The sequence below is a fragment of the Camelus dromedarius genome, chromosome 3, assembly GCF_036321535.1.
Source record: "Camelus dromedarius isolate mCamDro1 chromosome 3, mCamDro1.pat, whole genome shotgun sequence".
In the NCBI taxonomy this organism is placed as follows: domain Eukaryota; kingdom Metazoa; phylum Chordata; class Mammalia; order Artiodactyla; family Camelidae; genus Camelus; species Camelus dromedarius.
Window position 1 is genome coordinate 105,414,320 of NC_087438.1, and position 25,000 is coordinate 105,439,319.

General features: G+C 37.6%; 2 protein-coding genes across 7 annotated transcripts in view; one reads left to right on the forward strand and one right to left on the reverse strand.

Annotated features, from left to right (window-relative positions):
• Positions 1-13,303, reverse strand: part of CSNK1A1 (casein kinase 1 alpha 1) — a 44,279-nt gene extending 30,976 nt beyond the window's left edge. For 2 of the 6 annotated variants that reach the window (XM_010989485.3, XM_010989482.3), the window contains exons 1-2: positions 12,652-13,302; positions 11,917-12,023 (exon numbers count right to left, since the gene is read on the reverse strand). In XM_010989485.3, the coding sequence (XP_010987787.1) occupies positions 11,917-12,023; positions 12,652-12,774 (230 nt within the window). In that variant the 5' untranslated portion in view covers positions 12,775-13,302. Of the gene's footprint in view, positions 1-11,916; positions 12,024-12,651 lie in introns of all 6 variants that reach the window. The other 4 variants (XM_010989481.3, XM_010989486.3, XM_010989483.3 and 1 more) reach the window with 4 other exon arrangements.
• Positions 13,304-13,439: 136 nt separating this feature from the next.
• ARHGEF37 (Rho guanine nucleotide exchange factor 37) overlaps positions 13,440-25,000 on the forward strand; it is a 61,802-nt gene continuing 50,241 nt past the window's right edge. Inside the window, exon 1 of the mRNA XM_031449327.2 lies at positions 13,440-13,595. The gene's annotated coding sequence lies outside the window, so the exon portion shown is untranslated. The remainder of the gene's footprint in view (positions 13,596-25,000) is intronic.

A 25,000-nucleotide genomic window follows, 5' to 3' on the forward strand; every position in this document is an offset into this window, starting at 1 on the left:
AATCTCTTGCCAACTCACCATCATCCAACCTTTATGTTCCTTTTAATGAGGGTAGAAATTAAGGACCTGGTCTAGTACAATCTTGCTAAACCTAAGAACTAGCTCAAATTCCCCCTTTAGGTTGTCATTGCAAACAGTTCCAGCTACCCTACTCTTTTTTGTCTAAATTCCTTTTAATGTTCCTATACATTAATATTTATGTGTATCATCCTTAACAGTATAATTTTGCCCTTCACAATATTCTTAAAATTACAGATAGCTCTCTTTCCATCCTTCAAAAGCATCCAAATTACTATGGGCCAAAAAAAATTACCAACCAACAGGCAATTCTTGTTTATCTTTTCCTAAACCCTCTTCCTTTCCTGCTTCTTATTGTAATCATGCCATGTTGACTTCTTTTCCTTTTTTTGTTTTTGGTGTATGTGTTGGGGTTAACAATTCATTTACAACAGTTAAGAAAGGCACTTCTTACTCCCCCTGTCCTCCTAAATCACCAGATTCCAAAAGTAGGCTACCTTCAACCACAACACAATCCCTTGAGTCTCAATTTAAATTCCTGAGTCTCAAAAGTCACCAGTCCTCCTGGTACTGCATTCACTTGTTGATTACTTCTGGAAGCTGCAGGCCACCTGTGAATTTGAGTCTTAAGACACTATAACCCCTTCAACCTAAAATTGTTAATACTTATTAAGCTCCATCTTATTAACTGCATTCATCATGAAAACAGGACTGTAATGTACAGGTTTGACTATGTTCTGATTCATGGTAACTCTTCAGCTCTTCTGAAGAACTAGACACCAGACTAAATGTGGGTCACCTGATTTTTGCTTTATTTTTGGTATATGAGATGGCTGTGTAACTCTTTTTCTCCTCAAGCTTCCCTGCCCATATTTGCTGACATTTGTAGCCTTCATTGTACTCTGAATAGAAGACACCTAGAATTTCATGATCTTAACATCCTTTCTCTTGCCATCAAAAACTTAAGAGCATCAATCTATTTCCTTCTCTTCTTATTTCACATTTAAAATACATTCAGATTTTATAAGGTCAGTAACACAAAATTTTTATTCATAATCCTTTTGGTTTACAACTTGCAGAAATACCTTTGAAATGGTTTGGGATCGGATCATTTTTGCTAGGTAATCCTGCTATTTGGCTACTTCAGAGAACTGGAAAATTAGGTTTAGTAGACAGTATATGTTTTCTATAGAATACAAGCAATTAAAACTAGAAACACAAATACCAAATGGACCCATTTCTCCATACTGATTTAGACATGAAGTAACTAAGAAAAGAACCATAGTTTTAGCTATGGGTATGGTGATCAGAGTAATAATTCTGATAATGTGATGATTTCAAGAAATTTTAGATACTAATTCAATCTTTTACTTCATTGACTTTCCCAGAACTGTTCAAATCTTTTAAAACTGGCTGCTTTTCCCACCCTTACAATTTTACCCTCCTGGGGAGGGAATTAACAAGCACGTAAGTAATTTAAAATTGAATAAGACTGGGTGGAGGGTATATCTCAGTGGTAGAGCACATGCCCAGCACACTCCACAGCCCATTATCCCAACTCTCCTCCTGCCTTGATTAACTTTGAACTTCCACCAAGGGTTTCAGTTCTCACTTTTCAATTTACTTTCTCCAATATCACTTCTATGCTGATTCTTACTCATATCTATCCCCAATCCTAATTCCCTGGCCTAGGTTTAACTATACAAGAACTAAACTTGGGATACACTGTCACCTTAAACTCAACATGTCCAAAGCTACAACTATTTACTCTACTTAGTATCAAACCCATCCCTTTTCTCACTTCCTAATTTAAACTTCAAATTCTCAAGGCTAAAGCAACTTACCTCTATTCCGTAAGAAGAGAAAATGTGGGAAAACATACATTAAAATGTTAGACCAAGAAAATAATGGAAATCAAACTATCCCTTAGTACACTATACAGAGACCAAACCGTTTCCTCCAGGGTAATTTCTACACTACAGTGATCACTTATATTACAGATCTAACGGAACAAATAATTTTGGTTGGATGGAACATTTCCTCCCGCCCCACTCTACATTAACTAATTTGCTTAGCAAAACATTTAAAATAGATCGATTCTAGGTTTTTAAAAATTAACTCAAATTTCTCTACTTTAGCAAATGAACACAATGAGAAAACAGAATGATTCCAAAGTCTGATATAACCTTTTAAAAATAGAAGTGGGGGGGTAGCCTATAGCTCAATGGTAGAATGTGTGCTTAGTATGCAAGAAGTCCTGGGTTCAATCTCCAGTACCTCCACTAAATACATACATACATATATACATAAGCAAGTAAACAAGCCTAGTTACCTCCCCCTACCCAAAACATACAAACAAGCAAGCAAACAAAAAACCACACACACCCTCAAAACAAAGCAGAGGTAATAGAAGAAAGAACACAAGGTCTGGGCTTAAAATGTTCCGTAAGACATAGGAAAGGGAATGTAGAAGAGGCAATATAAGCTTCTAGAAAGGAAAGGTCTGATTTTAAAGAAAAAAAAGCAACGAATATACACACGAATATCTATCCATAAATTTAAATTCTAGGCAAACCTGAACTAATAACACAGAATCATGCTATATATACTTAAAAATTTAAGCCCTTCAGTGACTGGACACTTAAGAAGTGGCCCACTAAACCAGTAGTTGGGCTTAAGAATGGGAAGCTGGCTAAACTCACAGTATATCTAATACAGTGCAAAGAATACTGAGCCAGCAGCCAAAAACACAGGTTCTAGCTCTGGCTTTGCCATTTTCTTGTTCTCTGGCTCTGTAAAAGCTATTTTTGCTCACTGGTCAAACATTCTTAACGAAACTTATCTACATATCAAGAGGTACTGTAATAATCATGGGATTGTAAGAGTACTTCTGTAAACTGCAAAGCATTACACAAATACAAGGATTACTTTCACTACAAAAAGCAGTTGCCCAACAATTATGAAATGACAACAATAAAGACAATAGCCATTTCCTACAATAGTCAAAGCCTTCTCAGCAAAATAATTGCTAACTACCCCTACCGCTCAATACAATGGAGTGTCAAAACCTCAGCACAGTACTTCTCAAAGCGTTGTTCTCTGGTCTTTCTTTAGCAGAAATCATCTGAGGTATGTGTTAAAAATACAGACTCTTGGGCCCCGTTCCAGAACCTGTCAAACAAATCTGGGGATGAGGTGGTAAACCTACATTTTTAACAAGCTCTTTAGGTAATTATTATGCATGGTTGATGTTTGAGAAATGCTAACTAAGGAAGATTCAAAGGGAGACCTAATTGGGTCCCTGCTGACCTGTCCAATCAAGGCAATCTCTGGATGGCTCAGAATGCTGTTTGGGGCTCAAACTCAGTATACTATCCCAACGATATTAAGGAAATGTTCACATCCTCACACAGTTTGAGATTTAGGCATCTTTGCTCCTAACTGTCAGCAAGAGACAAATTCGCAACTATATGTCAGATATATGGTATAAGCTCAAAAAAGAATGTTAAGTCTCACAAAATTTTTGTCTATTCACTGAAAGGTGTGCAGTATCTAAAACCGCATGGTATATAGTAGGCAGGCACTCAAATACATATATTTGACTGAATGAAATGTTTGCTTATGCTCTAGAAAGTACTACACAGGTACTGTAAAGTATGTTAAATTCACCAAGACATTCTCCAAAAACAGAGCTTTAATTTTTAAAGAAGCTAACATCACACTCCCTTTTTAAAGAAGGAAACAAAGTATTAGCATTACAGAGGTTCAAAAACTGGAACTCTGGGATTTCAGTAAGTGGAGCTCACTGTAAAAATGCCAATCAAATGAGAAGAGTCAAAAGCAAAACAACCTAACCTGAATATGTAGTGAACAGCACAGTAAAGGAATGAAAAAGGGAAGAATGGTATTTACATAAAGGTATAAAATTCAGCCTGGTTAAGAAGGGTTTCATTTTACTGTTACCAAAGACAGTATATTAGACACATGTAGTATGTCTTAAAGATTTGGAAAATTTGGAACTGAGAATAAAATTTACAAAAACTTCATGATACTGAAGAAGGTAATGTTTCTTAAGCTGCAAAGAAAAATTAAAAAATGAAAGATACTGTTAAAAAGAAGCTTCATTGACACAATATTGTAAAATGATTATAAATCAATAAAAAAATGTTAAAAAAAAAACGAACAAAAAAACCTTCATGCTACTTCCCAATAAACAAAGTAGCTTTAAATCAGGTCTCACACTCCCCTTTCCATAGAAGCCACCTTAAGGACAGAATAGTCTGGCAGTGCAGGGAAATATAACTACTCAGAGGAGCTTCCATATGAGCTGAAATACAGAACAGCCTCAATTAAAAAAATTAATTTGCAAACCTCTCCACTGTACACTTAATGAAGGCACAAATGAAACATATGATATATGCTATGTATGCTTAGTCAGTGTCACCATCTTGTCTCCCTTAAAAAAAAATTCTGCAGTACAAAAACTGCAACTTTGAACCAAAAGAAATTTCAAAAGGCCAATTCACTACTGAGATGCTAATAAATACTTAAGCTAACAAATGTCCACATTAGCAATGCTTTACCGTGAAATTAATGGACGTTAGTATTTTATGATACGGTAGTATCTTTACATCAGAGTTCAAAGCTAAATGAATTGATTCAGCCATATTTCCATTTGTAAATTGGCTCCCAGCTATTCAGTTCAGCTGAGTTCACTTCAGAAACACTTAAGTACTACAGAGATAAGTATTTCCATTAGAACTAAGGAACTATGCATGCACCATGCACTCCTAAAATTCTATAAATGTGCAGGTGCCTTAACTTTCCACAGGGTTCCTTTGAAAAAGTAAATACACAGAGAAAATATGAGCAGAATTTCCTTATTATGAATACTTAGCACCTTTTTACCCAGCACTTTGCTAAGAAACATGAAATACATTTCTATCAGCATGAGGAGGTTCTTTCCCTCAAAGAGTTTCTAGAAGGCTTTCTCGCAGGACTGCAGATAAGACATGAACAGGAAAATGATTTCACGTACTGGTTTTAGATACTTTTCAGAAATCAAAGCATTTGATTGTATGGGATTACAGTATCCCAATCAATACCAAGTTTCCTGGTATAGGATTTCCTGAATGCAACTCCTAATTCATATGAGGTGGTAAGTAAGTTAAGAATCCAGCCGTATCAAGTTGTAGTGCTAGGAAAAGATGGAGATCGGTGGATATGGACAGGGAACAACTATAATTAATCTCTGAAATATGGTGCAATACAATGGTCCTTCAACTTGGCTACACATCAGAATCACCTAGGGACATTTTATAACTCAGGGTATCTAAGTCACACCTCCAAAACCAATTAAATCAAAATTTTGAGATTAGGAGCCAGGTGTCAATTTTTTTTTAAAAGTTCTCTGCATGAATCCAATGTGCAGCAAAGTTTGAGAACCACTGATACAGTTGAAAGAGACATTAAGACCTATGCCAATAACACATTAGCTGTATGACTTTAGGCAAATTAACATTGTGACTTTACACTTTATATGAAACCCCAACTCACTGGGTTGTTGCAATGATTAAATGAGACCATGTGCAATGCCTGGATAGTGGTTGACTTTTTTTTCGTACACGTAGATGGGAAAAAAAATGTTTAGCTACACTAAATTCAAGCTACTACCCACTTATTTCAAAGCACATATCAAAGTTATGAATAAAAGGCAACAATGAAGTTAAAACAAATTGTCATTGCATCAGAGAATGTTAAGAGGTATCTTTTATTCTACCGATCCCATCAATTTATATAATGCATTAAAAAAAACCTTTTAAGACCTAATTGGTATTACAAAATCCCTTTTAGAAATGAAAGCTGAGAAATGCAGATCAAAACTACAATGAGGTATCACCTCACACCAGCCAGAATGGCCACCATTAAAGTCTACAAACAATAAATGCTGGAGAGGGTGTGGAGAAAAGGGAATCCTCCTACACTTGTTGATGGGAGTGTAGGTTGGTGCAACCACTATGGAGGACAGTATGGAGGTTCCTTAAAAAACTAAAAATACTTATCATGTGATCCAGCAATCCCATCCCAGGGCACATACCCGGAGAAAACTATAATTCAGAAGGATACACACACCCCAATGTTCACACAGCAAATGACTGGATAAAGAAGATGTGTATGTGTATATAAAAATGGAATGGAATACTACACACAATGGAATACACACAATGGAATACTACTCAGCCATTAAAAAATAAAACAATGCCATTTGCAGCAACATGGATGGATCTGGACATCGTCATTCTAAGTGGAGTGGGCCGGAAAGAGAAAGAAAAATGCCACATGGAATCATAAAAAAAAAAAGACACAAACGAACTACTTATGATTTATAACTTACATGATTGATTTCCTGAATATGTGTAAGCACATTTGACTGTCCTCTGACTGTCCTTTATGATTAGATTACTGTATTCTGTTGATTCTTCTTCTGTGGTTGGCTTTATTACTTTGATAATCATGTAAGTTTAAAAAGCTAAAGCTATAAACTGTTCTTAGAAATGATGATCAGTACATATATGTAAACTAAAAAAGTATGTGCAATACATTGTATATATGTATTAATATGCAATATATTTTATATGTGCAGTCAAACTGTAGTAATTCTACCTAACAAAACTGAAAAATTAAAGAAGAAATCAAAGCTGACATTCCTGATAGAATTCAGCCTAAGTTCAAATCTAGATGACATCACTGACAAAACTTGTAATTCTTGACTCTCAATATAATGTTCTTTCATTTCCCTTTATATTCAAGATCAGAATGTAGGGTCCAGCTAAACCTTTTCCTACAGCATTTCCAAAGTCCCCATTAAACAACATACCCCAGCGATGAGTTTCAGACAAGGAAAAGGCAGTATTCTAAAAAAAGAAAATAAGGTAAAGATAACAATCACCACTGAGTATTCACCAATCTCACCTGATCATTTTATTAGGTAAGTTCTAGTATAGTTCATGGTGATAAGAGTACTAACTTATAGTCTTACATACAGCCAAATCAACATCAAAGAAAAATAATATACAACTATGATTCAAAAGATCAACTTTTATACACACATATATAAAACCTATACTGTCACACAATGTATCTTATCAAGGATTAGCAGCACTAAAAAAAAAAAAAATCAAACATTCTTTTATGTCAATAGGGAGTGTGAGTTACGCCAGTGTACCCATTTGTCAAAACTGATTCAATGGCACATTGATCTATATACTCTACTGTATGAAAATTACATCTCATAAAAAAAATCCCATTAAGACAGGCATCAGTCTCTGTTAATGTACTAGTCATTCAGAATGTTGTTTCTAGTCATTCACAATTCCAAGAGCCACCTGAAAGAAATTGTACTGGAAACAAAAACAGTGACAAAAAGCATCATTTAAACTAAGTATTCATTTATATTATGAAAGCTATTAAGGTACTCATTTAACTCAAGAAAATTTGTTAAAACTCAAGGGCTGATGTTAAGAATATAACAGAATAAGCTTAATTAAATTTATAACATTTGCTTCAAATTCTAGTTTTCTCTTGTATAGACCTCTTGACATTAAATTTCTTTACTAAGTATGACCTATCATAAGAAAGCCTTACTAAAAGAGACTTTAGGTATAGCTTAAGTATTCTCTGAAACAAAAAGACCTAGCTATAAAAATGACCAATGCCAAGATAGTAAAATCCATGTACTATATATAGAATGGTTTACAAGTATTCACTCAATTTTAAACACAAATAATGTCCAACAAAAGTTCTCACCCAGCAACCCATGGATTCAAAAGGGAGAGTAAGAATTATAAGCATCTAATTAAATATAATACAAACAATAGGTTACTTACAAGGATCAGTTTCTTTGTATGACACCAAATGCCATAAAAGTAAAGGAGGCAAAATATGGCTCTGCAGTATCAAATAAAAAGCTGTAGGGTATGTGAGTAGACATAATTTGACCTTGACATAAAGGTGAAAATGGCTCACAGGAAAATTGGGAGTTAGGAGACTTCTAGAAACTCCTCTGACACTTAATAGTCTAATTTGTATCATGAGGTGTTGGGCTGTCATCTCTCAGGTTTCACAAAGCTCAAAATGCTATCTAAGCACCATCACATTATTCCATTACTAGAAATCCTGCACAAGACAAAATAAGTACCTTTAGTATGCTCTATGAATTAAAATCGTGTTTCTCATGTATCCAATGATCTGTAATATTCTCTCTCAAATAACGACATACCCAATGTAGATGTCATCTTTCTTCTCTGATAACAGCATGAGAACTTATTTACAGGATATACGCTCAGTGCCAAAAGGTAAGATTAAAATTTAAGCTGCTTTTAACACTGAAGAGTAAGGATTAACTAGTACTTTATATCTCCTAGAATATTTGACCTTCAGACAGGGCAAAAAAGAAAAAGTGGTTAAATAAACAAGGCAACAAAAATTCTCCTATGCCATCTCATCTTCTTTATTCATGTTTTCCTCTAAAAATATATTCCATTAATTTACTTCCTCCTAACTGGTAGCCCATTTATCCATTGGAGACAGCATTTTTAAGGTCCTGAGTGGTATCTCACTACTAAAATAACATTCAAAAGTAAGATCTAGACAAAACATCAAACTATGATGAAATACTTTCTAGCTACCATCATCTGAAAACAAATCTTAAGATTCAGAGCTGGAAGTTCTAAGATCAACGAGGCCAGTGACTTATATAAGTAGGGAAACTTGATCAAACAAAATCCTACCCGAAAGCTCAGCATGCGAAACTTTTTCCAGCAGAAGAAAAGGAAATCCTAAACTTTTCTGTCCAGCATTCTCCTTTCCTACTCCAATAAAATTAGAAAATTACCAGCTTGGTAAAATCCTCTTTTTATTTCAAAGATAAGGAAACTGATATACCCAAAGAGGTTAAGGGGCTGACTGACCCCAGATCACATAGTCAAAACCACATGGCAGATTTAGAGCTTGGTTATAACAGAAATACTTCTTTAGAGAACAATTTAATTCACTTCCAAGTGGCACAAAGAAAGGGAGGGTTGTAACAGAAATTTTAAAAGAGCTCCCAGATGTTAATTCACAAGGCCTAAGGTCTTTTAGTTTCTTAAAAATATCAAGAGACTGAATGCCATCCTCTCATTCTTGCTCTTTACACTGGATGCTATGCTTCTGTGTAACAATAGATCCCTCAGTAAGGTCCTCATTTACTAAGGATCTGATATGGGAGGTATGCTACACATGCCAGGTAATTTTCAGCCATTGTTTTCAGACATCTCATAGTATCTTTAAGAAAAATAGGGAGGGTTGACTGGGGGAGGAGGTGGATATGAGGCGTAAATACAGCAAAATCTAAAACTTTAAATTTACTGTCAACATTTCCAACGCTCTGGGTAATACACTGCCTTATTTAATCTAACTAAAGAGTCAATTTTATGCAATGCTTACCAAGTAAATGTTTATTGAGTGTATACTGTATATAGTTGATGTGGAAATAGTGAGGAACAAACTGAGCTGAGAGGAAGATGTCACTACCCCAAATAAAGAGAGCTTTCACAAGTCTTTTTTATTTTCTCTACTTCAGTGGAAAAACAATTCTCACACTTTATTTTAATACCAATGAACCACCTTTGTTTTGTCCTGGGACTATACCACTCCTAAGACAAATTTACTTTTCCCCCACCTTTATCCAATTACTACATTCTGTCTTGGAGACTACTCCCAGAAGCCACACTCTACTCCTGGATGCCTTCCCCAACCAGTTCACCAAGCTATCTTCCTTAGAGCCAGATCCTGAAATCCCATCTCCTCTCCCTAGAAGCCTTAACTAGACAGTCAGGTTAATCTCTTCTTAGCTCCACCCACAGTTTAAAACCACAACTCTCTGCATTTAATATTTTACAATTTTGCTCACAAGTTAATTTCATTAATATATGTGCTTATACAGTATATTAACTATTGCTACCCTCTGTTGGTGTATATCAGAGTTGCCCTTAAATAAAATCTACCAGATAAAAGTGTGTGTATTTAATTTGGGTTTAGCAGTGAAAATGCCAGATGGTTAATGCTTTTTGAAAATGATTTCAGATACACTAAATTCAACCTGATCTGTGAAATTTAGAAAACCTCTGAACATGGATGAATCTCAAAAGCATTATGCTAAGTTAGAGAAGCCAGACACAAAAGACCTCATACTTTATGATTGCATTTACATGTAATTCTAGGAAAACCTAGTGATGGAAAGCAAATCAGTGGTGGCCAGGGTGAAGAAATGAAATTAAACGCAAAGGAATTTTAATTTTAGACTAATGCAACTGACATTTTTTTATCTTGTGAAGAGAAAAGCAAGATATTTTAACCAAGATTTTCATTCTTCCACAATCACAAATTAATTTCTCACACAGCCGTTTTTTCTCTTAAGGAATGAAAAATCATTAAAAATCAAATTGGATCATCTCAGAATTCACATTAGTTTTTACCTCATGGGATAAACCTGGAATTTCCTTTCAAATAATTTATCACTTCTAACCAATAAAAGATGGTATTATTTAACTTCTCCATTAAAAACGTCTATGAGGATTGGAAATTTTTTAAGAATAGTGTTACTTTGGTTTTTTTCACATCAGAATTAACATAATATAATCCAGTCCATAATTCAAGATTTGAGGAACAGAGGCAGGAATAAGCTACAGTAAATACCATTCCAGTTAATTCTCAACTGTCTCTGCATATTTTTGCAAAATTTATTTTTGATTAATTGTTGGAAAATGGCTGGGTTTCCAACTATATTTTAGTCTATTTTAGGAAGAGACTCTTCAATCTCAAAAGGCAAACTATTCTAAAAATCCTTTAATCATTTAAAAGAACCCAATGTCTTCATCTGGTCATTTTTTATTCTCATTACTGTTACTATTTGCCTTCACCAATGTCCCATCTCCAAAAGAGGCCTCAATATTCTAAATGTGAGCAGTTACTGAGGAAGTTAACTCAACAGGTTAAAGTTACAGATCAAACTGTGGTTACATGATTAAGTTTTCTTTTAATACGACTGATTGTCAATTTCAATATAGTGCTGCTTCAACTGCCTTTGCCATTACCCATAAAAATTTAGTACAGACTGAAAAGTAGCCAATATTATCATTCTCAAAAGAGTAACACTTTTGAAAGGACTATTAAGTATTTTGCATAGTATAACTTAATTTCACATCGCATCTGCTGCAGAGATCACAGACTGTCATTATGCCATCTCCATCCTGGCACCCCACCGCTGCCTGCAGCTTTATTCTTGGCTTTTCAAAGGTTTAGTCACTCAAGGCTAAAGAGGGAATCAAAGAAGCATAACTTATGAACCTAAGCAGAGAAAAGGGTAGGAATATGTGGTTGAGTCACGTCGTTCCGCCATTTTCTAAGCGGAGGAGGAAGACATATTGGAACAAAAACACAACAAAAGAGCAGCCATTTCCCAAGCCAGCTCCAATAGCAACCCGAACTGGCCGAGCCCGGTCACCTCGGCACCTTCAAATCCACTTCACTGGACAAACCCAAGAACATCAGAGGTGTCCACGTAAAACAAGCAGCGGGCAACGCTTCCGCGTTGGGATCAAAGATGACCTGCACACTAAACTGCAAATGAAAACCTCAGGACGAATGATGGACGCTAAATGGAGCAGAAAGTAACAAACTGAAATTCTAAACTAAGTTGGCAAACCAAAATTTACTCTGATTGTGATGACTTATGGTTCTTAGGAAACCCAGGTTAACTCAAATGTCAAGAGCCGATTGAGCTGGTCGTATTACCGGCCTCTTACACATCTCCCCCACTTCCCTCAGAGGATCGTCAATTTGCTTATGGATTCTTACCGTATGTGGGGGATGCCGACCCCACCTTGAAGAATCTTATAGAGTTTGCTCTCGTACAGCAACTGGGGATGCCTGGCCTTCTGAGATTCTAGCTTCACTGCCACTTCCTGCAGGGGAAAGAGGGGATGATGGCATCAACATCCCTATGGATTCAATGTCACTTGGGAAAGGAGGGGGAGACATTAGTAAAGCTCCTACTCGCGACTAGAAGGTGGAAGCGAGACGCTGGGAAGAGAAAGCTCTCTTTGTAATTATAAAACGAAGCAACCAGCCTCAAAGTCCTCTTCAGGGGGTAGTGACGAAAGCGGCACGTCCTCTAAAATTCAGGAAAAGGATTCATCCAGAAAACGTAATGAGAGGTTAATGAAGGAGCCAGGCGATCGGAAGCTGACCTAACTGAAACAAAAACCCCAGTAGAATTAAAGAATATATAAAGAAAAACACTGGGATCAGAGAAATAGGATTTTGCCGTCCCCACCTTAAACGACGGTTTAAAAAGTTCGATTAAGGTATATTTTTAACAAGCTGGGAAAGTTCACAGTATACCCAACCTTTCTCTCGGATTCTTTCCCTAAAAGGGAAAGAGAAGGGAGGAGGTTCCTAAGCCAGGAAAACTGGCTCCCTCTGGACTTCTGGGTGCATGCGTGCGGTGGGAAAAGGCCCGAACAGTTTGGGGGTGGGGGGGGCGGTGAGGACAGGCGCAGCGTTGTCGTGAACCCCACCCCAGGTGGTTACCTCGCCGTTGGTGATGTTGATCGCCAGGTAAATGTCCCCGAAGGAGCCAGACCCGATCTTCCGTACCAGTTTATATTTCCCTCCGACAATGAATTCGGCCTTGGAGCCGCTGCTGCTCGCCATCCTGAGAGACGAAGATGGAGGCTGGGGCTAAGCCCCGACACCTCTAAGAGAAGAACGAAGGCCGCTAGAGCTCGTCCACCGAGCAAGGCTGCTGAGGGCGGCCGGAAATGGAAAACGTTGGCTTTCTCGGCGTTACCGGGACCAGGATCGGCCAAACGGAACCTGATCACCGCCGCTGTCAGGTTTCTTTTTGCCAGGCCGCAGATTGTTGAGGGGGTTCTGGCGGTTACCAGTATAGGCCACTTCTTTCTCGGCGGACGCCGCTGCCTCGTTTTCGCGGCGACGTCGCGGGCTGGAAAAGAGGCGCGGTGAGTTAGGGCGGCGATACCGCTGCCACCACTGCCGCCGGCTCCCGCTCGGAGGGACCCCTGTCACTCCGCCGACGCCGCCATCTTGTTACTCCGGCTCCAGCCAACACAAAATGCCCCCAGTCCCTGGGAGCCGCTTCTTCACGGCGCAGAGCACTCTGGGAAAGGGATCGCGGGCGCTAACCCCGGAGGGTCGACAGCAACAGGGAGGGCGGAACCGGATCCGTGAGAGTCGCGGCCCACGCTCCGAGCGTCACCCCGTCACCGCCCAAATGCGCATGCGTACTGTAACCCTGCGGACTGCACAGGCGTGCGGTGGCCTCTCCTCACCCCCGCCCCGGGCTCATTTCCACTTCCGGTCGTCGGTTGTACCACGGTTAACTACCTGTTAGTCACTTCAGACCGGTCCGGTTTCTGAGAGGCCGCGCGGCCTCAGGCCTCGAGAGCATGTTAGGGAGGAGTCACCTTCATTTTTCGTGGAGGATGGAAGCGTCAGGCCTCCTTGGGAGTCGGGTATTGACCTTTGCTCTTTGAGGCGGTTTTTAACATTTTGATCTTTACTGGGCGACTCCCCCAACCGGCCTATTACAGCCCATTTCTGTTTTGAAAGAGGCTGTCGCCTCTGGTGGAGAGAAAACGAAAAGCAGCCCTATGTGGGCTGCGTTTGTTTAGGGCCCCCTGTTTTTAGCGGAGTCTAGTTACTTACTCTTAATTTTAGAGTTCTGCGCTTTATGGAGTGCTAGGGTCCCTCTTTCTACAGGAGGGGAAAAGAGGGAAAGCAGGAATTAACCCTGTTGCTCTGTCTTTGTGTTGTGTCCCTACTGATGATACTCGATCCCCAAAGAAAAAAAAATACCCAAGTTACAATGTTAGTGGCGAATATATAATCAATAGGAAATAAGGCCTACAGTCGTGAAAAAACTGCACATAATGAAAGTTGTTATCCTCCCCCCCAAAATCCTTGAAAAATCCTATCTTAGTAGTGTTGAAAACTGCAGTTTTGACCCTAAAAACATAAGAGTAGAAACAACTATTACGAAATAAAAATGACAACGTTTAAAACTTTACACAGAAAATTTTTTTTTTTACTAAAAATTGATTAAAGAGTCAAATCTTGAACACATTTTGGTTTACAAATTTTCACCTGGAAAAATTGGGCTTAGTAATGATGATCACAAAAGGAAGCACCGTATTCATCGTCACCTGCAATATGAATCAAACCCTGATGAATAAGTCACAGCCTCAGTAGTGAAAATTTAAATAAAAAATCCACCCCAAATAAAATAATTTCACTGAAACAGAAAAAAACATACAGGCTTAACTGCCACTGAAAGCTGATCAGATAGTAATGGGGTTCATCCTGGAAGATAACTAGAATTCCTTTATGTTACTACTCTATTTTTAACTTAAATATTTGTATTCATAAAGCTCTAACCTAAAAGTCTTGAATTTGAAAACAGGGAAAGAGAATTGCTCTAAGATTTAGCTTGAAGTTTTGAAATTTTGAGGCACTATGAAAACCCAGGCTGCCTGACTTCCAAATCAGCACTGTTAGACATTCTCCTTTGGTGACTCGAAAGCATGTCTGGCCTACTTAAAATTCTCTGCTGTTAAATTTTGTTCTTTAAAAAAAAAAAGTCAAGTGTAATCCTCTTGAAGTTTGTAAGTTCCCAGCGATAGCTACCATTCTGCTGATTTTCTACCACAGCCATCCAAATTTTAATGGATTCCTCAGCCTAAGAAGTTCTCTGTGGGGTATACATTTAAAGGGATTTTTTTTTTTTTTTTTTTTTGGATGTAGTGAGGCTTACATGCTCAACTGGGGGCTGGGGGGTAACAGTGGGCTACGTGCATGTTGTGGACTAGATTAGGGCTTCCCAGAGGTCCGTGTGTGGACAGTGGACAAGTCTAACAAAGTTTTCCCATGAAATACTACAAAACTGCAGTATAATGCTTTTTTTTCTTTCATTTATCTAATTTCAAATTATACTTTATTCTGAGATTACATCTTCCTACATGTGTGTTGTTAAAGTGTCCTTTTATAAAATGGTCCTAATGGTGGATGGTGGTTTTATTGATGTCCTTGTTTGGCAAAATTAGAAGTTGATGCTTTATGTCTGCCTTTTTTTCTCCCCATATTTTGTAAGCTTTTGAAATGCCATACTCTGGGACTTACTAGTCTAAATAACTTTTAGAAGCCCTTTCAACTCTGAGAGTCTTTGATTTTATGTGTATATTTGGCGTGTTTCATTTGTTTCCTGCTTGCTGTAGTCAGTATTCCAGCATTGACAATATCCAGCAAAATGTACTAAAATGCTGTATGAGTTGTTGTAATATTTTAAAATGTGATTTCAGTTGATTCCATCATAATATTTAAATTTATCAGATTTAAGAAGGGCAAAAGTTGGGGGTTTTTTTGTTGTAGGAAATGAAGTTTTTAGGCATTGGCTATGAATTCAGCTTTCTCCTTAAAATCATGTATTATTTGTAGTAACTTTCAGCCTCAGTAATTGAAGGATTACCTGTTTTGGGTGCTATTTTAGTTATGAATCATTCTTGTACTTTTGAGTCAGCAGCAGCTTTAGTGTAACAGAAGGCATCTTCTAAAATGTGCCAAAATGCCATTCCCGACTCCTGGATCAGATGAATTAACCAAAAATATAATTTAAAGTATACAATAAATATTTTAGATCTTGAATGTAATTTAGAAATCATCTAGTTCAATAATCATATTTTTAAATGCTTTGCAATATGTATCGTGCTTTCACACACAGCAGTTGTGCCTGACTAGGACGAAGTGTCTTGCCCAAGATCTTACAGATCTTAGTGGCAAAGAAAAGACTAGAACCCCAATCTCTAACTAAAAGAAAGAGAAAAAGAAAAGTGTATAAGACAAATTGGGACAATCATGCCCCAGTGATTACTTCTGTTTTCAAAGAGAGGTCAAGATGAATTGAAAACTTTTTTTTCAAATCACAGTATTTACCCAAGGAAAGGTTACTGGTAGCCAGAGTGTGTTTTGAGTAAAATTATAAGGACAAGCACAAGAAGTATAGCTGGATGAAGTAAGGAGGAAAATAAAAACACAAGGGTGGCCTGCCCATCTCTGGAGTTCTTTGGTACAAATAAGTGGAAGAATGGAATACCTTAGAACATGACAAACTCTCAGGTGTTGTTTGACTGTTACAGAGCTTTGTGCATAATCAGTGTCAGATATGTGAATTAGTGGAGTGATTGAAAACAGAAGAACATTAGAAATGTCCTATTCATCAGAGTGATAATCCATTTAGTCTTTTTTCCAGTCTAAAACAGTGACACCAGTTTCTATGTCCCTTTCATGTCTCAGTTCCTGTTCTCTCCCTCTGTGTTGTTTATAGGGTTTTTTGAAAGTATATTGCTGCATCTATGATAGCAACTTCAAACACTTTTGAGACATTCTTAAGTAAGCAAACATTTCTTAGTTTTTTAAATGTATTTCAATTAATTTAACTCTGAACATATCTGTGCATTTTTTTTTACCCGTATGGCTTCAAGATCTAAAGATTAAGTTTCATATATATTTATCACCTAATGATCTTTTAATAATCATGTACACATATAAAATGTCAATTGTTTTGTCCTTATAAAACTGACAAAATTTTAGAAAATTTAGATAAATCAGAAAAAAAGAAAAAAATCTCTTAGAGGTAATTACCAAATGTTAACAATTTGCTGTATATAAATGTTCAGTCTTTTTTTTTTTTCTATGCATATTATGTGCGTGTTTGTATGTGTTGGGTATATCTATCAGTATGTGTATGTGTGTGCACATGTATTTATTTTATTTCTTGAAATTTGCCACAAATAGTCTTAGTGGGCATTCAGAATTGAGATCTGTTTTTTCACTTAATGATTTGTTTAAGACATGTTTCCATATGATTAAGTAATCTTCCAAAGTATCATTTTTAGTGTCTACATATAAAATATGTATCATATTGACAGAACAACATTTAATCAATCCCAATGGAGTATTTTAGTTATTTCCAAAGTTTTGCTAGTATAAATGAATATACTTGCCTTAATGAATAATCCTGTAGCTAAACCTTTGCCCATATTCAAAATTAATTGGTTAGGATATGTTTCTAGAAGTGCTGCTGGACTTAAAATCCCTGTATCATAAACAACAACTTCTGTTTTGGTACAGTCTGTGATGATTAAACCCTATTCATGGACTACCCTTCTCATTACGTATCTATACAGATTTATCTTTACAAATTTAAATCCTTGTCCTTTCATTCTGTTCTAGAAAGGGGTTTTTGGATTTTCTTTTTTGACCAGCCAGTTTTGTAAAGACCCAATCATTTTAATTAGAAGAGATCTTTTTTTTGCAAGTCCCCTGTTCCCTTCCCCACCCATTTCAAAATCTCAAGAATTTTGCAACTGTGTGGTTTATAAGGAAGTGCTCATGAGACTGAAAGTGTCCCTTTTATGAACATTGCTAACAAGACACTTTTGTTGGCCATTGGTAAAGCAATTGTATTCTATAGATACTCAGATTTAGTTGAAGGAGGAGGGAAAATTAGTTTCCTGTGAGAGAGAATGGGGATCAAAGGATCCTCAAAATTAAGAATATAGTTAATCAAGTATGAAAAACAGAATAATCTCATATATGTTCACATCTCCCATATTTTGCATGAGTTCAAGTATTCCCGCAGAAATAAAAGTGTATTCCCACAAAAATAAATGTACAGGGTCTTAGAGATGGGGAAGACTCCAAATTGTCATTGTTCCCAAACTGAGGTCAATCCAGATTTACTACAGAAGTCTTTTAAATGCTTGAGTTAAGCATTTCAGTGTACTTTGTTAAATGAGAAAGTATCATTTGTCACCTGTATGAATGCAATATTACTGTCTACATTTAGAGTAGCAGAGGACTAAGGAGTTTTCCTAACTTTAAGCAAGAGCCCATGGAAGCAATACTAGAGTAGTGGACATTTATTTTACTCTTAAAAAGTAGTTTGAAGTGGGATAAGAGAAACCAAATTATCCTTTCATTTGAGTGTTTAAAGGCTGGGTTAAGAAAATGTATCCTAACCTAAGTATTCAGAAAAACTGAAGTTTAATTGTGACTGTACTGGGGGATTGGGAGGGTAGAGGTTCAAGTAGTAGAGTGCATGCTTAGCATGCACGAGGTCCTGGGTTCAATCCCCAGTACCTCTAAAAATAAATAAATAAATAAACCTAATTATATCCCTCTCCACCTAAAAGCAAATAAATAAAAATTTGTTTTTTGAAAATTGTGACACTACCTGAAAAACTTTTTCTAAGCTTCAATGTTGTAATCTTTTAAAAGAGAAGTCAGATTCTAAAGTTCTTTCAGGCTTTAAAAACATTGCACAATTTACTGAAGATGAGTCTTGTATTTTGAAGTAGAAGGAAGAAATTAACATGCTCTTTTCCTTTTATAGCTTCCTAAAATTCAGATAATACATAAAATTCTGATGGGCAGGTCCTCACTCATTCTCCTTAATGCTTAATTGTCAGGAAAATCAGATTTTATAACCGTGAAACATAGCAATAGATAGGTAGTTAGAAATCAGAATAGACTCCCAAATTAGAAACAATTGGGAATTATCTTTTTAAAATATTTAAGAAAGGCAGTAATTATAGCTTAGTTTTAGGTATAGCTTTCCCTGGAGCTGGGGGAGGGGCCTCACTTAAATGACCTCTATCAGTCAGTCCCTTTTAGTTTAAAAACTCCTTGCTTAGATTCTGATACAGGGAAAGCATGAAATGGTGCTTACTCTTCATTGCAGTCTTATTCTTGGCAAGGAAAGAGATTCAACAGTGAAAATCAAGCAAAGCTTGTTCCGTATCCTCTTCTAATACTGCTTCTGCTAACCCCATCCCTCCCTCCCAGAGTTCCTTTGAAATAGTGCCTGAGGCTTTAACTCATTTGTCTGCAGTGAACATTCTGCAGTGTAATAATTAAGTGACAGAGATGTGTCCTGACAGGGAGGAAATTCAAATCATTGATGTTCCATGTACTCATTGAATACCTTACCAAAGCCAGGACTTGAAAGGCAACATAAAAGTTGAAATGCCTGGGTTTCCCCTGTGTTCCCCACTTAACCCCCCTTGTCTTGCTGTGGTCAGTCTGTCTGACCTGGCAGTATTTTGATAATCAAATTATATGTTAAATTTTCTATTTTAATCACATGAACTATTAAAATTCCTGGAAATGCAGTGTCATGCATTGGCATTTGAGGATATTTCTGTATACTATTTTTATTTGGAAGAATTTATTAGTGTTTTGGTGTTTCTGCAATTTCTATGTCCCTTTCTTTTCTCAACCTCTGTTCTCTTCCCCTGCATTGTTCATTAGCAAGGGCATGAAACTCTGTGCCCAGTGACTCATTATTACTCAGTATAGTAATCTACTCTTTGTGAGACTAAATTTGGAAGATGCTTGAGTTGCCACTCCTGAGGAGAGCAGGTCCTAAGAACACATCCGGTTAACTCTCAACTGTCCATGCTAATGCCAGGAAGCACTGATACTGATCACAGAAATTGGAATAGCTGCACCATTTGATCCTGGGCAAACCCACACCACTGCAAAAAGACTTTCTACTGTGAACAAAGTTCTGGGCCTGACTGGGGGAAAACAAAAGAACTCTGGATTGTAGGCCCCTAATCCACAGAGCAAAAAAGTCAAATTTATATTTACATAGCCTTTATAGTTCATAAAACAATTTGTAATGCCCTAACTCTTTTCAGGACCAGTTTTAGAGATAGGTAAAGCATCTTGTTATATTTATCTTATGTGTGAGGAAGCTGAAGCTCTGGAGAAGTGTGATGACTTACCAGACAACACTAGCTTCTGAGAACACCCCAAGATCCATACCACTGTTCTGTGTGTGCCTGTTCACTCTCACAGTTAGTGTGTCCTGTCCAGACCCTCGGTGCCTGCTCCAGATCTGGTTAGGGAGCATACTAGCAGCCATTACCTCAGTAGACCTACTTTTGACTAAAATCATCTCTTAACAACTGGTTGATCCAGCCCGTTTGCAGCTCAATTGATCTCTCAGTGTCAAAAGTTCTGTAACTTGGTGCTCAAGCAGGATCTGAGTTCTGACTTCCAGATGTGTCTGAACTCCCACATTTTTTGAGGGCTGACACCCATCTCCTCCAAATCCATATCTCAAACTCAGTAGTCCCTGGCTCTAGTTTAGGTGGTTCCTTAGTCCTGGCTACCTAGTTATTTACCTCCATTCTCCTTCCCTACCAGCCATCCCTCCTAGACAATGCCTCCCCAGGGTTAATTACTTCTGCCTCTCTCCCTTTCAGATTCTAAAGCCCAACTGACCTCTTGAAATGTTAGCTATCTATCAGATTTTACAGACCCTCCTTACTTCCTACCAGCTCCCTGAAACTGATCTGAACTCCTAAGATTGCTTCTTATCTGTGTACTTCAAGGCTAGGCAAATGATAGACATAAGACCCTTTCTACTTACGTTCCAGTACCTTCTAACCTATATGAAACTCGTATTTTTTATATTTTCTTTTGTTGCTTAGAATTTCAAATTCTGTTGACCTTCTTAGCTGATATTTTCTTCCACACGATGTCATTGATTACCATAGCTTCTGCCTCATTGAAATAGGATATGTGAAAGTACTTTGTTTAAGCCATAAACCTCATACAAATGTACCCTGCTGCTGTTATTAGTCCCATTCAAGCCAGGGGTGACTTTTTCTAACTTTTCTGGTGGAGGAAGACAGGCTGTCAGCTGAGATAGAAACTGTACAATTGTCCAAAACCAAAAATAAGACAAGAGTATCAACTCTGACACTACCACAACTGATTTTTTTATGTAGGTGATTCCTTTTGACAAGGTCACCGCCATAGGCTTTTAAGATGTGTCATCGGAGACAGAAATAAAATATTATAGGCTATTCTAAAGGCCTCAGAACTTTTCTTCTAGTCAACCTGAAGAAGTTTTCAGATGGCATCTACTTTGATTGATTTTCCTGCGCCAAAGTAATAACTACTTTTCAGTGTTTATACAACATTGTATACAGTGTTGTTCTTACCTATATTATGTTATGTTAAAAAAAGGAAAAGATTTCATGGAGAAAGTAACTTCATTGTTTTAAATTTTTAGATAGGGCAACTGAGGCCCTGAGATCTTAGTTGGCTTGCTCAACTGCACTAAGTTAGAGGTGCATTCTGTACTTGAAGTCAGATTTTTATTTTGACTCCAAAGAACATGCTTTTTCATTTCTCCAGTCCATGCATCTCACAACTGTAAAACACTGCTCATTTATTTCAAGATTAAGTGAAGATATAAAAACAGACGTCCACTTGATAGATTACAGAATATGCCACAAAAGGGTATGTTAAAGAACCCATGCCAGATCATGGTTTTCAATAATTACACAATGCTGCCATCTTGTGGATGTCCTTATTTGCTGTTGCATTAGCTGGCTTCTGTAGCCTAGCATCATGCTGGGCCGGAATACGTGTTAAATGTCTAGGAAAGGGCTGGAGTTGGGGAACTTAGAATAACATTTGAGGGGTTAAGCAAGTGTCAGGAGTTTGAGCAAACATACTGTGCCTTCTGAACAAAATCAAGCATTGGATTATTTCTTGTTAACAATACTTGAACGCTATGATATAAAGTCAATGCATCTTATGTTACATGATAAGAGGAGAAGAATGAAAACAAGGATACATATCCATATGGCTATGTATGTATATAGCCATATGTTAACCAATTACTCCAGCATCACTGGTTGGCAAAACTTTCCTTTCTCCCTGTCTTAGTCAGCTTGAGATGCTACAACAAAATAGCATAGATAGACTTGGTATCCTAAAGAACAGAAATTTGTTTTCTCACAGTTCTGGAGGCTGGAAGTCTGAGATGAGTGTTCCAGAAAGGTCAAGTTCTGGTGAAGGCCTTCTTCCAGGTTGCAGACTTTTTGTATTCTTACATGGCAGAGAGCAGTTACAGGTTATCAAAAAGAGTATAAACATCATCCAAAGACTTTGTATCCTCTCTGAGGAGAGAGTGTTTTCTGTTGTATACAAGATAGTTGTGTCATGTTAGGTGGAAGTAATTGTGGTTTAAGGAGTTGCATATTGGTGCCAAGTTGCTAAAGGATGGACTTGTGATAATAAATTTTATGTGTCATCTTGGCTGGGCTGTAGTGCCCAGATATTTGGTCAAACATTATTCTGAATGTTTCTGTGAAGGTATTTTTGGACGAGATTAACTTTTAAATCAGTAGACTTTGAGTAAAGCAGTATACTTTCCATAATGTGGGTGGGCCTCATCCAATCATTTGAAAGTCTGAATAGGACAAAGACTGACCTCTCAAAAGCAAGAAGGAATTCTTCTAGCAGAGAGCCTTTGGAACTCTTTGGAACTCTTCCCTGAGTCTCATCCTGCCAGTCTACCTTGCAGATTTTGAACTTATCAAGCTTCCACAATCACATGAGCTAATTCCTTAAAATAAACCTCTCTCTCCCTCCCTCCCTCCCTCCCTGTCTCCCTCTCTCTATGTACACACACACACACACACACACACACACACACACACACACACACACACACACACACACACACACATATCCTGTTGGTTCTTTTTCTCTGGAGAACTCTAATACACTTTCTCACTTTATTCAGGTCACTGCTAAAATATTTTCTCCTTAGAAACACTTTTCGTGACCAAATTATTTAAAATAGCCCCTTACACCCCCCCCATACCCAGTTACTCTTAAGCTCTTTACCCTATTTATTTTCCTTCACAATACTTACTAGTATCTAAAATTATATATATATTTTACTCTTGTATTGACTTAGCCTCCTTCACTAGAACACTTGCTCAATGAGACAGGAACTTTTTCTGTCTTGTTCACTAATGTATCCCCAGAACAGTGCCTTCCTCAATAATAGCTTTTGAGTGACTGAATACACACACACACACACACACACATACACATATATACATATACATACCCACATATACCCACATACATATATATATATATATATATAATGTAGATTTACATATGTACATGTTCAGCATTTGGCTGTGAAACCTGCTTTTTTATTTATTTAACTATCTCCTGCTGATAGTTTTTGGTCTGTTTATAGCTCTTCACTTTGATTTTTTTAAAAAGTCACAAACCACAACCTTATGCATGCATCTTTGTGCATCTGTGTGTGGATTTCTGTGGCATAAATTAATAGAAGTGAAATTTCTAAGTCAAAAATGTTTTGTCAACTCCCACTCTTACAAATTGGTTATACCCTTGCCCACCCAATTGCTTATCCTTAAATGTGAATAGCAAGCCTTTGAGGCTGTACTCCAGGGTGGTAAATGCACACTTCAGGACAGGGAGTTAGTTTGCTTTTCTCACTAGACTTCTTTCTCATGCAGCTTCCAAGAAAGCATTGCATTGACTCAGCAGAGGAGATTTCCAACTAGAGAGTGATGAATAAAAATCAAATATTACAATAATTCAGGCAATACTTTAAAAAGCCCTGGCCAAATATTTTGATAGTAGTTTTACTTGGTGGTGTGGGACCAGATTGAAACACAGCAGTTAAAGGGAATTGTTCATAAGGAAGTTTAATCAAAGGCTGGCTCTACTCCCAGCTCTTTCTGACTTCTCCTCAGTCTTTTTTGCTGTCTCCCTTTTCTCTGCCTGCCCCTTGGTTGTGTTTACCAGGCCTTTGTCCTTAACCTTCTTCTTTTACGTCCTTCCTGTTTCCCAGGTGATCTCATTCACTCTTACAGCTTCATGTACAATAGATGTGCTGGTGACCTTCAAATCTATATTGCCAAACCAAGCTTCTCTCTCCCAGAACCTTATATCCATTTTCCCACCAGGCACTTTCACTAGGATAAGCCGCAGGGATCAACTAGTCACAAACTGGTTGTATTACCTTCCCCCAAACCTTTGCTCCAAACCTGTTCCTTCTCTAGGATACTTTTTCTTTAATGAGGGCTACCACTATCCATCTAGTTGCTCAAAACACGAATCTCAGAGTCAGCATAGGCCGTCCATCCTCTCACATCCTATAGGTCATCAAATCAAATTCTATAGTATTTCTTCAACATTTTACTCTTATCCTCCCCTCCTCTACTTGACTATTACTTCAGCCTTAACCTGAAGCCTATTATCTCTCCCCTGACGGAAAACTACAACTTTCTAACTGATCTCCCAGCCTTTAGCCTTATATCCTTCTAGGATCTATTTTCCATTCTTTGGACAGAGATTTTTCCTAAAATTCAAATAATATCATGCTATCCCCATTCCTCAGTGACTCCCCCATTGCCTACAGATAAAGTAGAAATTCCTTAGCATGGCATACATGCCTTGCATGATCTGGTGCCTGCCTACCTCTCTAGTCTTATCTATCACTGCAAAGTCCAAAGTATATCATTCAATCCAGTTGCAATGAAGTGATTGCAATTTCTAAAAAACACAAGGTAGTTGCATATTGTTATGCCTTTGCATGTAGTCCTTTCTACCTGGCATAACTTTCTATGCCTGTCTGCTTGGTAAGGATTCTCTTTAAAGACTGAGCAGGTAGGGGCAACTTATCTTTGGCTCTCCAACCTCCCTGTAGAATTGCTTTCTCTCTCCTGCAGCGGATACTGTTGGCTGCCTACCCAAGAGCATTCCACCTTATTTTTCTTCTTTCCCTACAAGACTCTAATTTTGTTAAGGCTATATGGCCATATGCTTCAGAAGAGGGCTGGCCTAATGTTGACTCCTCATCCATCTAAGCCAGTCAGTGATTGAGCTTAGGTATGGTTAGGTAAGGACATGCTATTCTAGTCAATGAAATGGAAGAAGTCTGCTGGAGAGCCTTTTGGAGGGTTTTCTCTCTTGATGAGACACACAGGCAGAGATGGTCTTTTCTTCT